The sequence below is a fragment of the Protopterus annectens genome, chromosome 3.part0, assembly GCF_019279795.1.
Source record: "Protopterus annectens isolate FY-2018-M chromosome 3.part0, PAN1.0, whole genome shotgun sequence".
Lineage (NCBI taxonomy): Eukaryota > Metazoa > Chordata > Ceratodontiformes > Protopteridae > Protopterus > Protopterus annectens.
This window is the reverse complement of record NC_056731.1, coordinates 99480210-99496375: the sequence shown is the minus strand read 5'-3', so window position 1 is coordinate 99496375 and position 16166 is coordinate 99480210. Positions and strand designations below refer to the sequence as shown.

The following is a 16166-nucleotide window of genomic DNA, read 5'->3' as shown; positions in this document are numbered from 1 at the left end:
TGTGTGTGTGTGTGTCTCACACATATGTATGGCCCACTTCATTTGGTTTGGCTGGCCACATTTTGGGGTCAGGATGTTGCATAGGATGAGTGATCAGGGAAAGGTGTGTTACTCCCCATGGCTGTGGGCCAGGGTTCTCTAGGTGCAGACATGTCACCATCTTCCAGATTTGGGACTGCCTGCAATGAGTGCATTCCCATGTTTAGACTCCTAGCCCTGCCTGCTGACTGTACAGAGTTTCACAGACTGTCCAGATTCATGAGTCATATATCTGGTTGCTTACCCAAATGAGTGTGATTTTCAAGAAAAAGTGTTTTGCATGTCAATCAGAGTTAAAGTCAGATATTACTGACAGTTGACATTGCAGTTTCAGACTTCACACCCTTCAGACATTCCATGCTAATACAATCATTCCATCAAATTTCTAACATTATTAGAGCAGTATTTCAAAGGTGTCCTTCTCTTTGGACCTTTATTGCCCCATTATTCCTGTCTTTGTCCAGATTTCTGGATCTCTGAGGCTGGCAGGTTTGCTCCTAGCAGTTAAAAGCATGGCCTTTCTTTGAATTTTGTAGACTGTGTTATGTTGGTGTTATGGACCCCATGACACTCCCTAACAGGGCACTGTGGGTGAGGCATGGTCATTTGCCTGAGGCCTGTAAGCCAGGTGTGACAGATGCAGGCCATCTGTAGCAAGGCAGTGCATTCTGATGATCATGTGTTCCTAGGCTGCCAGGCATTGGACACACTGGGATGGCACCAGTAAGTTGACTGGGTTTTACTGACAATTGCCTTCTGTTCATGTTGAGGCATCACTCTAGTTGGCTGGATGCTGCTTAAGGCTATGGACATGTTGCTCCATTTCTATGGGACTATGGGTGGGGGGGGGTGACACATCTGTACACAATACACATTTGCACAGACTGCTGTAATGATATTAGCTTAACATTTTAGTCCCAGTTAGCATAGTGGTGTGCCCTATCTTTGAGACTACAGGCATAACAATATCAACCACACGTAAGATTGCTCTGGCATAAACATTTTTAGTTTCAGACTTCTTACATTTCAGAGCCATACTGCCACTGTCAGACCTGTTGTGCTATCAGTGAAAGTCTGTAGTTGGGAATTTCATGGATGTCACCATCTGGAGGCTTTTTCCAGACATTTCTGCATGGTTTTCTATAGCTGATCTGCTGGGTGAGGCTGGGGTGAGTATGGGACCCCAATTTTGACATCTAAGCATGTGACCTATGACACCCAGTTATTTGGCTCATCACATATACTGCAGTGGTATTTGTCAGCTAGGGTAGTACTGCATAGTGTGGGTAAGCCAGTACTTGGCATACACTTCCTGCTCTCATACATAGCTATCAGTTGTCTGCTGCTATCCCAGTAAGCCACCCCATTCCCTTGCATGCTTACATCAATGCCATAGATATGCTAACATTCTACTCCATTCATTTATTTTCATAGGTTCATGGGTTCATAGGTAGGTACTAGGCTATCGGCCCAAGGGCCTAAGTAAGCCTAGCCAACAAGGTTCCCTGGCTTACGCCACCCAAGAAAGTTATTTTCCTGTGGCACTCTCAAGCAGAGCCACAGAAGTAATCCCTGGGGTGTATTTCCTATTTCCCATCCACTCATCAAGATTTTTCTTGAAGAGAGCTAATGAGGAACTTTGCTTGACATAGATGGGTAGCTTGTTCCAGAATATGAGAAGTCTCTGGGACAGGAATCTATCCCTCCAGCATGTCCTGTTTATTGTGGTGACAAGGCTTAGGTCCCTAGAGCATGGAACTCTGAGGGATTGGTATTTCTTTAGGTGTAGCATGTCTAACAGCTCTGGGTTTGACATAGCTTTTTATGTTAGGCAGAGATTATCTTGGTGTAGGCAATATGCTATAGAGTATGTCAAAAAGACTGGATTACCTTGTGCCTGAGACAGTTGTGAGGATGGTGCTTGATGGTTGACTATGTTGGATGCATGCAGTACACTGCCTATACATGGTAAAGTATAATTGGTGTGATGTTTAGCATCCATTTTATTGAGTGTACGAGTCAGAGAGAGATGGCACTCTCTTAGTCCCTACAGTGTCAGTGTATGTGCTATGTATTGCCTCTTTGTCAAGGCCAGGGCATACTGGCCATGCCTCTGTCTGCCTATGGGGGCAGGCCCAGGATGTTCCTCCTCTGAGTCCTCTGTGCCTGTGGAGACCTTGGCAATGGTGGAGGGCTGTGTGGCCCTTCCCCGGTTTGTTCCACAGGATCATATTGTGTAGCGTGGCACATACTATGAACATGTGTTCACATGTGGCTGGAGAGTACTGCAAGGCTCCACTGGATATGTCAAGGCAGCAGAACTGTGACTTAAGCATCCCAAACACATGCTCTATAATGATCCTGGTTTGTGCATGTGCCTCATTATGGCATTCTTGTGTGGGTGTGTGTGCATTTCTGATGGGTGTCATCAGCCGCAGCTCAAGTGCATAGCCAGCATTCCCCACCAGATGGCCATATGGGATGTCCCCACTGGCAAATGCCTGGTACAGCTGTGATGAATGCCAGATGTGGGAGCCATGATAGCTTCCAGGGCTGCCAGCAAACGTATTCATGGTAATGCACTGGATATCGCACAAGACCTGGCAGTTGATGGAGTAGAACCCCTTGCGGTTTAGGTAGACTCTACCCTAGTAACCGGCTGGTGCTTTGATGTGGATGTGTGTACAGTCTATGGCACCCAGTACCTCTGGGTATTCTGCTACACAGTGGAAAAGACGCATACTGCTGGTCTTCTCCTCATGGGTGCTGGGAATGTGATCAGCGGCATGTGGTTGCATGGCATCCAGGAACTGGTGGAGTATCCTGGACACAGATGCCTGTGAGACCAGGCATCTGCATCCAGGATACTCCACCAGTTCCTGGACACAGATGTCTGGAGTATCCTGGATGCAGATGCCTGTGAGACCCCCATGATATCCCCAGTTGTTCTTTGGAAAATACCTGTGGCTAATATTCTTAAGGCTACACATACCTTGGTATCCACTGGGATGGGTTCCCCTCTGTTGGTTCTGGGTCTGAGGTGAGGCAGGCACAGCTCAATGAGTTGCTGAAGTATGCCCCTGTCAACCCTCCAGATCATGTAGCCTTTGGTAGGTTACTCTGAGTCTGAACACTCTTCTCCTCCTCCTCGGTTTGAGTCAGTTGTCAACATTATCCTCCTCAGCACCCCCAGCCTCTTGCACATACTGATAGATCAAAGTGACAGCAAACTCTAATATTTTTTGCTACTTTTGTTGGTTAAAATTCCCCTGTATGTGTACACCTATGGTGCAGAGCTTGTAGGAGAACCCAGACTGGAAGGTGTTTGCATAACTTATAGTGGTGTGTTGCAGATGCTGCCTGTGTGATTGGTTGACTTTGAGACATTCCACCTGCCAGCTATTTTACTTGTATTTGAGTGCCTGTATATTGCTATTTCCCTTTTTCCCCCTTCCTATGCCCCCCCCCTTTTAAGCCCCGAGGCATGGCCTGCAAACCTGCTGCCTTAATGTAAACAGTGCTGCTATTTCTGTATTTTTTTTTTTTTGTTTAAGTCCCAGTGCACTCTGCACACACCCAATTAGCTAAGGTAAACACATTTTAGCAGAAATGGCCCTCCCCTGGATGCAAACATGGTCTTCATTTCATGGAGTAAGACATTACAGCCTCAGACATACCCCCTTGCTTAGCTGTACTTAGCTAAGTGCAAGCCCAGGCAATGGAGCTCCGGTGTGATTACAGCAAGCATGACACACCCCGTTTTCATGTTAGCTGCTTCTCCTGCCCACACTATCATGTTCTAGCACCTACATGGTTAGGTGCAGTCTGTGGACTTAGAATATTTTGTGATTCAGTAAATTTCCCCTCATTTGCATACCCCACTGCCTTAGTCCATAGTTACTGCTCTGACATGGAGCCTTTCCCTTGGCAACCAGTGTTCCCAGTTAATGTTTTGATTCTGCATACCGTTGACTATAATGGAAAAAAGCAGATTTCCCCTAAAAATTAGTTTTATTTATTTATTTATTTGGCACAATCCCATTTGCTCGCCACTGCCCTATGCTTAAGCGTCTGAGATCTGCCAAAAAATACTTTGATTTTTATTAAATTAAACACTTTCTCATTCCAATGGCCATATATTTGGCCATTGGCATACCTAAAGTTTATAATGCATGCTTTTATTTGAGCTGCCATGCCTCCGTTTTGTTATTTGCAGAGATGTGTTTAATTAGTAACCAAACATATTTCTGCAACTAACACTGTTCCTGCATGGATGCCTGCCTGCTTCCTGAATTGCTAATTCACCTCATTTGCATGGTTTTCACCAGCAAATGAGGTAATTAGCATTCTGTACTGCTTTCTTTGCAGGAACACTGTCAGAAAGCTTGTGCATGTCAGATCGGCTGTTTCCTGGATCACTCGGCGGTCATATTCCATGCAGGAGCGACTACACATAGGTTCATAGGTTCATAGATTAGTACTAAGCTAACTGCCCTTGCAAGCCATTTTAAGCCTAGCCAATTATCCCTTGTGAGACTCGAACCCTGCACCATGTGTTTGTAAGGCAAACACCTTAACCATTAGGCCACCCTCCCAACCCTGCATGGATATTTTTGTTTAATGAATCCTGCTGAATATCATTTCTCTGGAAATGTCTACCACTCCACATGAAGCACAGCATTCTCTTACACTATTCAGGTGTAAATTGGATGAATGGATGGGAATCCAAAAATTAAACCCTGGTTTAGTACCCATGTCACTCATAGATAGGGTCAACAAGTAAATGTCCCATCATATTTTTTATGCATCGGGTTATTTGTACTCAAAATATAAGCACCAAAACTTTCATGGGAATGTTATGCCAGGCTTCTTAAGAGCCTTTCAAATTAATAACTTAGTAAGCACCTACAAACACATGAACTTCTGTTAGTAAACTGTATATATTGTGAAAGTGGATTTTTGAGAAACCAGGGAAAGTGGTTTGTTGCATCTCAAAAGATGATAACTTGTGTACTGTCATAGCAGCTTAGGTCCTTAGTTCAGTGAATAGTTTACTAATGCAGAAAGAACTTACATAGTTGTTTCAAATAAGTACAGTATAGTACATTTAAAATAAGTTTAGTACAGTATGTAGTGACATTTATATTTTAAGAAAAAATAGTATTTCTAAATAAACAGAAAATGAAATTGGAAGATTAATTTGAAAATGCATGAGAATGCAAAACAGATTACAGAGGTTAATATGGAGATGTAAGATACATTTATTGAGGCTAGGCTATTAAGAGATGAAGTTAATAAATATTTAAAAGAAATAAATAATTGATAAGAATAAAGATGCCAGTGAGAAAATAGTCTTATTTCAAGACCTAAGACAAGTTTTAATGTGTAAGTTAAAAAGAAAGCATATATAAGATGTTAGTTACATGTGGATGGTAAGTTGGCAGAAGGGGTAAGGATGTTGACCTTTCTGAAAAGCATTTTGAAAAAAAACATGTATGTAGATGGGGAAGTTATGTTTAGGGGAGATCTGTGAACAGGAGGTATGAAAAAAAAAAAAAAAAAAAAAAATATATATATATATATATATATATATATATATATATATATATATGAAATCAAGAGTTCAAAAGTAGGATACTACTATGAAATGTCATTTTCTATAATCTGACGATAAGAAGCCATGAAAAAAAATGCCCAAAACATAGAATGGTGAAAAAAAATTAACCTCACAAAAGAAGCAAATCATTGCTGTTCCGATTTCTAAGTGTGCACAAGGAATAATTTCTTATGTGAAACAGCTCTCATTGTTATGTTCTTTTGTGTTTTTTTTTTCTTCAAACTACTGACAATCTAGGAATTTCACCTCAATCACCTGTAGAGGAGCTGAAGCAAAGCAGGGCCGAGTGCTGTGCCAGATGACGATCATTTGTTGAAAGTAAGTTTAAAGAAGTTTTAATATAATTGGTGAAATTTGTAGAAAATGAGAGATACTGTATAGATAGATGGATGGATAAATAGATAAGATACATGGATGTTCCTAAACATCAGATTTAAGGAAATTATGTAATGGGAGAAGATCATTACTTTGGTGATACCATTATGATTGAAAAATTTGAAAGAAATTTTGGAGCAGGCACAGAAGAGAAGTCCAAGATTTCAATGGGCAAATAATAGAGGAAAATGAGAGTTTGATTAGTATTTCATTTTTGGAATTTTTTAAGAACAAAGGGGAAGGTGAATGGATATGTAAGAGGTAACAGACCAGCAGGAGTATGTTGTACAGAAATGACAAAGTCTGTTCATTAGTGAATCTGGATTGGTTAGGAATGAGTGGAGGCTTTGTAACTGTTTCAAGTCTGTCCAGTAAATCTATTGTTGCATAATTTTAAACATCTATGTTTTGGAAAGCAATTGGAGAGAATCAGCATATCAAATAGTTAGGCTGCATGGTATGGATCAACTCAGATTTATTTTGCACTTATTTTACATTTGTTGACTGGGTTAGTCTGACTGAGCTAATAGCCTTTTTTCAGCAGAAGCCTGGGGAGAAAAGCTCCACAGTGTTACAATACAAGTATATAAAAGCAAAAATCTGAAAATATCAACTAATATGCACAAAAGTTTACTAGAGACTGAAAGCAAAAATAGTACAAGTTTGACAAAAGAGTAATATTTCAAAGGAGAGGATTAACAATTTAAATAGCTATAATAAGATGATACAAATTAAAAAAGGATAGTCAGTTAACACTATTAGAGTAGGAAGGTATGGAGGGTGAGTGGAGTGACAGGACCAGTGGCTTTTCAAATATTCTTCGGTGACTGTTTTGAATTGGTTGAGTTGTTTGATCGACCTAATTGCCAATGGCAATTTGATCCAGGAAATGTTAGGATGGAAGCTATAAAGGATGCTGCCAGTTTTAGTCTCTGTATTGTAGATTTGCAGTAGGTCCTGGTCTGAGCTGCAGAGAGGCCTATTGGGAGAATATAGTGAGATGAGAGAGGATAGATTAGGACAGCAAGATGGCTGATATAGGATGGAAGGAGTAATCTGCTGCTGAGACAGATGAAGCTGGTGCGGTAATTCTAGCCAGTTTAAGTATTTTAGAGAGAGACAATAAAGAGACTTATAGGCTTAGTGTGCTGCAAATCTGGCCATCTTGTTGTAGGTCAATTCAAGCTTAGCTAAGAGGAAAGAGTTAAGATTTGTTAGAATCTGAGAGCCGTACAATAGGCTAGGTAGGAGATAGGAATGAGAGAGGGTTACTTTAGCTTTATTAGTTAGGAAATGTTTTGTTCCTGTATAGGAGGCCAAGTGTTTGGTGAGTCTTCCTAATACAGTTACTTACATGCAAGTCAAACTTAAGTTGGTCATCAATAATGACACCTAGGAGTTTTGTACTAGTTTCCACAACAATAGGAGTGTTATTAAGAGGTATAGCGAAAGCGGGTTAAAGTTTTTGGGAAGAAAAAGTAAGAGCTTTGTGTTTTTAGGATTTAGAATAAGTTGATTGTTAGAGAGCCATGTTTCTACTGAGTTAAAGAAAGTCTGAGTAGCTGAGATAAGATCAGAGGGATTGTCAGTGATGGTAATAACTGTAGAGTCATCTGCATATTGTTCAAGGGATGGCAGAGGATGAGAAGTATAGAGAAGATTAGTAAAGATATTGAAAAGTAATGGGCCAAGAATGGATCCTTGGGGGACACCCATTCTAACAGGGAGAGGATGGGAGAGAGCAGAAAGCCATCTCACTGATTGAAGTCAGTCAGTAAGATAGCTAGAAAACCAGGCAACAGTAGAGTTAGAGAAGTTAAGGTCAGTCAGTTTGTTCAGGAGGAAGGGGTGAGACGCAGTATCAAAAGCTTTTGATAGGTCAAGGAATAAACAAGAGACAAGTTTATTATTATCTCTGGTCAACAAAACAGCATTAATAAAGGATAAGAGGGCAGTGGTGGTGCTATATTTTGGGTGAAAGCTATGTTCTGTGGGTGTGAGCAGGTTTACTTGTAGTAGGTGTTGCATGACTTGATTATGGATGCATTTCTCAAGCACTTTTGAAAGAGGTGAAAGCATAGCAATAGGTCTGAAATTAGAGATTTCAGGAAAGTTACCTCCTTTATGTATAGGTAGAGTGAAAAATTGTTTCCAAATAGAGGGGGCCTTGGGATAGCAAGAGAGTCTGCTACTACCTGAAGGAAATAAGGAGGGATATTATCAGCTAATGTAGAACATGATTTTAATTTAGAGAGTAGCAGATTTGATGATTTTCGAACTACAAGTTCAAATACATATCGTAATGCAGGGGGGCAAGACCCTCTGCATCCCCCATGAAGGGGGCTGCACCCCCACACCCCCTTACTTTATTATTCTAACTCTGAGGGTGCACTACAGTGAGGAAAGGGTCCACTTCCCGATCCCCACTATAGTGCACTCCTCACCCAAATTGCCGAATCTGCAATGAGCGAATGTCAATGTGCATTCGATCATTGCACATTCGATGCATTTTTTTTCGGTTATCCAAAAACTTAAAAACGTACTTCTGCACAACTGTCTTTCGACAATGTGCATTTCAAGCTTTCAAAGGTAAACCATAATGTTGTGTCTTTCAGCTTTTCCCGGTTAGGGGTCGCCGCAGCGGAAGTGGTGCGGCGCAGTGGTGCAGCGGTTAATGCTGTCGCCTCACAGCAAGAGGTTCTCTGGTTCGATTCTCGGCTGGGGTGCCTTCTGTGAGGAGTTTGCATGTTCTCCCTGCGTTCGCTTGGGTTTCCTCCGGGTACTCCGGTTTCCTCCCACATTCTAAAGACATGCTTCTGGGGCATTTCTCCCCGGGCCTCCGCTGAAAACAGGATCTGTGGAACCTAGTCGGACTTTCCCGGTCAACAAATGTTAAATAAATAAAATAAATAAATAAAAAAGTCCGGTCTGCTAATGATTGGTAGTTTATTTTTACATGCCGAGTTACCAGCCCTGATGCACAACCTTCAACAAAGGTACACCCATTCACGCATGTCTCCATACAGAAGACACTCTAGCTGAGAATCGAACCAGACAGCGTCTTACTGTGAGGCAAAAATGCTACCGCAGCACCAACACCGCAGATATAAACTGTAAATGTGTGTAAATTAGTCCGTCAGTATTTCCATGGTAAGACAAATGTGAACTTTGAAGGAATGAAACTTGAAAGACCTTTGTTTAGTTAAAATAATTAAATCTTTTAAACAGTGGAACATTAGTTGACAAGAAGTGACTTGAAAGACTACTTAAACTTATGAAATGGTAAGAGGAAAAAAAACAGAAAACTGAATAATATTGCTATGTTTAGGATGGGATACATTATAATAACAGTGTTAGAGAATCAAAAAAGAAAAATCTATCTAAATGTGGCTGCAGGTTGGTTGGCTGAATATGAAGAATTTTAATGACAAATCTAGAGCAATACATAGATATGGTATTGTTTAGCTTGTTAAGGTGTAGAAAAAAAATAGAAACTCAGGTTCATCTGTATGCAAAATGTTTGTGTTAGAAAGTTTTAGAAATTATTGAGTAGATGGTGGAATCAGAAATATGATAAATCGATGGACTTAATCCCAAAATAATTTATGCTATGTGCAACATGCTTTTCTAAGTAAAATTAACATTCATAGAATAATTAAATTGTTATTTTGAAGGATAGACTGAGAAGGTAAAATATCAAGACTGAAATGTACATAAACACACACACACACACACACACAACTTGATTAAGATGGGTGATGATGAAGTTACGTCTCCAGGCTCATTTCTAAAATACATCTTAAGTTGTAAGTCTTAGCATTTTCTTTTCCCAATGAGCCAGTGTTGTAGCATTCCACTCACAGAATGAATAAAACTCCTCTCTCATTTCTTTTTCTTTTTTTTTTTCTTTGACATCCATCCTTTCCTATTAATGACATCATGTACCTAGAGCTCATGTCAGAGTTCAGCTAGTGCAGAAAGTCATCAAGGGTGTGTGGGTGTGTGTGTGGGGGGAGAATATGCACTAGACCTTGCTGAAAAATAAACAAATAAAAACAGCAATATGGAGGAGGTCGTGATTTAAATTGTATAAAAATGTTGTCAGATCACTGCCAGACTGTGCTGGGCAGGTAGATACATTTTTTTTCTTTTTTTGTCCAAAGACTTCTTCAACCTCTTATCAAGACATGTGTACTGCTGTGGAATTAACACCTGATTGCCAGTAGTATCAAAAAAAACATCAGTGATTCATTAAATAGTTGTGTCTTTCAAGATTTTCACATAAAGCTTCCATTTACAGGCAAAACAAACCATACCTTCAAAAATAGTAATGTATTTATTGAAAGCAGACTATATCCATATGGGGTAACAGTAATCAAGTTTCTTGAGGAGCAGCAGGTTATAAACTTGAGAAAGATAAACCTATAAAAATAATTTGTAAGGTAGACATTTTTTAAGAGTTACCAAGACAGTATAGGTCTGGAAATGTTTATGGAACAGATAACATCACTGTCTGGTAGCCATAATTTCTACTAATTTTTTTTTAAGATAAGGGAATTTAAACCCCTTTAAGACAGTGTGCCTAATATTGCTATACCCTTTGTTATGCAATTTTCTATGGACATTGAGCAGATATGGAACCTTTGGAAAAGTACTGGCACATTTTAAGTTGTAATTCTTAAATGTCAAATGTGATGAAAAGACACAACTGTTTCTTTAGAAAAGGGGAAATATATTTACAGAGTATGGAGAAAACTAGTTCAAAGCACATTTTCATATGGAGAATTAAATTCTATAACTGATCTGCTTGGATTGGGATTTGTAAAACAGACATAGCTAAGCATCAGTAGTCTGGATTTTTTTTTTTAAACAGCTGGCTCACTGTACCAGAAAATTTGTGATTTACTTATCCCAATGTCTGTGTAATATTATTTTTTTAATATGTAAAACCATCCAGGCCTTTTAGAAAGAAGAGAAAAGAACAACTGCCCCCCTCCCTCCAGTGTCATCCAGTGACAGTTTAGTTATAGCTTCTACGAGACACTACTGACAATATTGCCTTTCGTTACATGATTCAGTTGTAATGCTTCCTGCCTGCCTTGCTCCTTCTTGAGGAAAGCATTCTATCAAGTATTTTAAATTTATTTACATCAGATGTGTGCTATTTGACTGAAGACATTCTGGATAGATACCATTTTCTGGACAAATGGCCAAAAATGTCTTTTGTAGGGATCATTGCAAAAATGTGTTTTCCTTACAGAAAAGGCACAGTGACACCAGAGTTGATTTATGTTATTGTCATAGGCCCTAATGCCAAAATGACCTTCTTGGGAAATGCAGGGGTAAAGATCTTGTAAAATCATTTTCTTTTGCCATTTCAGTAAATGGAATTTTGAATATTTTTCAGGCAGAAGTCCATACAGTGAGATGGATTTTGTGTGGATATCCTAAAGTACATGTATCTCATCCCCATAATAACTAGTCTTCTTGCCTAATGTATGTTTTACAGCATGAAATCCAGTCTGTGCCCTCTCTGAAGGCACTCTTAGCCTGTTGAACATTTTGCTTTGTTGTCATTCTTCTGGCTTTGCCTTGACTGAGCACCTTGTCAACTCCAGAGTCTCTAAGCATAAAGTCTTCTGTTTTAATCTAAAACCATTAATAATCATGCTTAAAACAATTATGTCAGAAGTATCATCCAATACTTTTAAGTGTTTATTCTTTGGGCTTCCCCACTCTTATATTTGAAAATCTTTCCTTTATTTTCTAACTGCAGAAGCCTGTTTTGATAGCTTGTGTATAACTGTTCATAGGTTCATAGGTTCATAGATAGGTACTAGGCTATTGGCCCTAGGGCATATACAAGCCTAGCTAAAAAAAGGTACCCTGGCTTTCACCACCCAGGAAAATTATTTTCTTGTGCCCCTGTCAAGCAGAACCACAGAAGTGATCCCCATGGTAAATTTCCTATTACCCATCCAAGCATCAAGATTTTTCTTGAAGAGTGCTAATGAGGAGCTCTGTTTGACATAGATAGGTAGTCTGTTCCAGAGTATGAGAAGTCTCTGGGACAGGAATCTATCCCTCCAGCATATTCTGTTTATTGTGGTGACAAGGTTTAGGTCCTTAGAGCATGTAGCTCGGAGGGATTGGGATTTCTTTAAGTGAAACATGTCCAACAGCTCTGGGTTTGACATAGCTTTGTATGTTAGGCAGAGATCACTTCTGAGTAGGCAATATGCGGTGGAGTAAAGCTGGAGTTTTTTGAGTTTGTTTGTGTAAGGCATCTGTTTGATGCCAGTGATCCTTTTTGTGAGGTATTTTTGCGGCCTTTCCAGTTGCTGTAGATGTCTTGTGAGGTACATACCAAAAGGGGCTTTGTGCTCTATAATGGGTCTAATGAGTGATGAGTAGAGGGGAACAATGACCTCTTTTTTTCTGGATGAGAAACTTTTTGTGATGAGGTATGCCACGTAGAAGGATTTCCTGACCACTGTGGCGATGTGATTATCAAAGGAGAGACTACTGTCCACCTGTCTTCCAAGGTATCTTATCACACTTTTGGTGTTAAGTAGACTACCGCCTATGTGGTAGTTCATGTGTACAGAGTTTTTACCAAAGGGGATAACAATGCACTTTTTGGCATTGAGCTTGAGACCATGGCTTTGACACCAGGCATCTGTCTTAGCGAGGCCCTTTTGTAGGATGTTCACATCATTAGCAGTTTTGATTATGGCCCCTAGTTTGCAGCTATCTGTGAATTTAGTTAGCCAAAGACCTTCTGTGTTAGCCTGTACTTCAGAGAAGTAGATACCAAACAGGAGAGGACCCAGGACTGAACCCTGTTGTACTCCACTTGTCACTGGTCTGAAGTCTGATTTGGAGTCTGCTACTTTCACAATGTGGATTCTGTTAGTAAGCCAGTTGGCAACCCATCTTGTGGCATAGGGATTTATACCTAGTTTAGTGAGTTTATCTATAATTCCAGAGTGGGGGTGGCGTTGAACATCTTGGCGAGATTTAGATAGACTGTGTGAACCACCTTACCCTCATCTATGGCTTTAATGACTGCTTCAAAGAAGTCTATCATGTTTAGGAGACATGATCTGCCTTTTACAAACCTGAACTGTGTGGGGTCCAGAGTGTGGAGATCTCCAATGTCTTTGTTTATGAGTTCCATGATGATACGTACCATGGCCTTGCAGACCAGGCACATCGGGCTAATGGGGCGGTAGTTCCCGGGGTCTGTTGTGCCCCCCCCCCTTTTGTGGAGTGGGATAACATTCACGGTGCACCATTCAATGTGCACAAAGCCTGAGGTGAGGCTATGATTGTAAATGGTACTTAGGTGGGGTGCCAGTTCATTCTGTAGTTCATGTAGAAGGCAGCCTGGTATGTTGTCAGTTAACACTAGGATATATATTTGCCTTACCATTTATTTAACCATATGATTTAGAACATTTGTAAAAGAACACTTTAACCCTCCTCTATGATTATGAAATGTTTAGAGAAATCCTAAGTATACATCTTTGGTTTACATACCTTTAATGACAGATACACGAACATTCATATGCGTATCACGGCCAAATTCTTTTATTCCAAAATGGTAGGTCCCAGTGTCATCCAGTGACAGTTTAGTTATAGCAACAGTCAGAAGAGCTGCTGATTTGTAGTCATAAAGTGAGTATTTGCCTTTTGTTACCTTTTGATCAGCTTTGCCTTCATGACTTTCAACTAATTTGTCCAGTGTGGCTGTTGAATATTCTCCACTGACGAAGTATTTGGCATATGACTCATAACCCCTGGGATATGTCCAATTAATTAGAAGTGTTTCCCCTTCTATCCCCTGTACAGCTATCTCAGCAGATGTTGTCACAGAGCCTGTAACTGAAACAGACAGGAATAGTTTGAATATTCTGAAATATATTTGTTTCAAGTTGATAATGTCAGAGAGATGCATTGTTCATGTGAATTCTGTATAATCAAAAAACACAAGGTAATATATCACAGAGGTAAACTGCAGTAAATACAGGACACAACTTTTTTAATGCAGAAACAAAGATCCACCCTGTGACAAAAAACTTACACTGTACTGTTTCATCCTTGCTTATTGTTTAGAGCCATAATCCACATTGTCATTAGCAATATGCATACCTTTACACCAGATGCTCCGTGGCGTATATAATAAATCATAATTTCAGTTCTCCAGCAGTGCTTTATGGGTTATGTTTAGACATGTGATGGCATTCTGTAGGTCTACTGAATAGTATTAGATACTAGACAACAAAAATAAGTTAGTCATAATACCAAAGGTATGTACACCCCCCAATGGACTTGTGACAGACTACCATAAATGCTGAGACCGCCGTCTGTTCATATATTGGCTGAGTTCATGGAGATGCAAGTCATGGCTGTATGTATCCATGCATGAAAAGACTTGTTCACCATTTATACAAGGAGTCTACTACTTTCTTAAGATACATAGAAATTATTGACAAATTAGCCTGCTACTTTTATCCAAAGCCACTGAATGAGCTGTAAAAATCACTTCTGCAGAAACATTATTGTTTGTACATCCTTCTTTGGACATAGTTGTAGAAGTTTATAAAGATGTAAATTATGTTATCATTTCAAAATTCCATCAGTTATGAATTGCTGCAGTTCATATGGTATTGAAATGGGAGCGGACAAGATATATATAGTGAAAAAATAATGTTTTTAGGGGTGTTTTCTGAAATAAATCTATATTTTTAGCTATGTATCTCACCTTGTTAGATGCAGCCATTGCTAAAACTAGTCTTTTTCTTTTCTTGGATGAACCCTGCACAATGCCCATATCCACAGCGTTGTCTGTCCTCCTTCTGCTCAACATTGCAGAGCACCATACTGTAATGTGCTGTTAGGGACAATACAGGTGATGTCACCCTTAGCCAAAATGAAAGTTTCCAGTCATTGGATGCTTGGCAAATGAGGCATTGGCTTGGCCATATAGAGGAAAGGCTTTCAGCAGCTAATATGTGTCTTGTTGTCTATTTCTGGGTGAGGTTAGTTGGCCAACCATTCTGCAATGTTGGCTATTGCTGGTTCCTGTTTTGTGCCTAATAGGCAACATCTGTGAGTAGTGCTCAAAATGCATTGCATGGCATTACAACACTTTAATTAGTGGCACCCAGTGAGGTTGGCATAATGATTAATGCGTTTATCTTACAGACCCAAGGTGCAGGGTTTGATTCTCACATGGGGTAATTGGCTAGGCTTAAAACAGCTCACAAGGAAGGGCAGTTAGCCTAGTACTGACCTATGAACGTACAATGGCAATGTTGCAAATTGACTGCTTGTTCCTGACTTGAATCAGGAGTTACTCTAGGTTTTTCCACAAATTAGTTGTCCAAAGTGCATACCATGTTTATAACTCTCACCACTAATTCTACTTTAGTATAGATCTTCTAGAAATAACTAGTAAATTCTCCTAGATCATTCTAAATGCAAGTTTTTTTATCTGCATATGATTAACAATTGATGGCATTTAATCTCATTTTTCAATTTACATGACTAAATTTGGAGACAAGTCACTGCTACGTATATTAAGGCCATAAGATAGGAATCCAAGTAATTTCACTGCTGGCTAACTCCTTAAGCTCATTGCTAGCCAGAGTAGGGTACAGCTCCTGTGCACCCCTGAAATTTATAGGGCAATCCTGGAGAATTAAGGAGTACATTTTGTAAAATAGCTTATTGGATCTTTAGCCTTTTGTCTTCAGAGAAGCCAAACAGTATGAAACTCATTCAACCCCTATTTCCTTGGCCTTCTGGGATTTTCCAATACAGAGTCAAAGTTTGCTTGAGAATGAAATGTATTTGCGTATCATTCTCTTTCCTGCAGTTTAACTCAGAGTGGAATTATTCTTATTTAAACTTCCTTGATGACATTTTACTGTATCTTAAGTACTTCATCTGAGTTTCCATTTCCAGTAGCATGTTTGGTTAACTATAATTTGGATGTCAGTCATCATATAATTGAGCCTTTTTATCTATTCATATTGATTTTTATGCAGGCTATCCATTTTCATCTGTCCTTCACATTTCATCACCTAATTGAAAAAAAAAATGATGAAGTATTATTTTTAAACATCAT

General features: G+C 39.6%; 1 protein-coding gene across 1 annotated transcript in view; it reads right to left on the bottom strand.

Moving 5' to 3' along the window:
- Positions 1-16166, bottom strand: part of LOC122796770 (CMRF35-like molecule 9) — a 456752-nt gene that overhangs the window by 401709 nt on the left and 38877 nt on the right. Inside the window, exon 2 of the mRNA XM_044065499.1 lies at positions 13574-13918. Coding sequence (XP_043921434.1) covers positions 13574-13918 — 345 coding nt within the window. The remainder of the gene's footprint in view (positions 1-13573; positions 13919-16166) is intronic.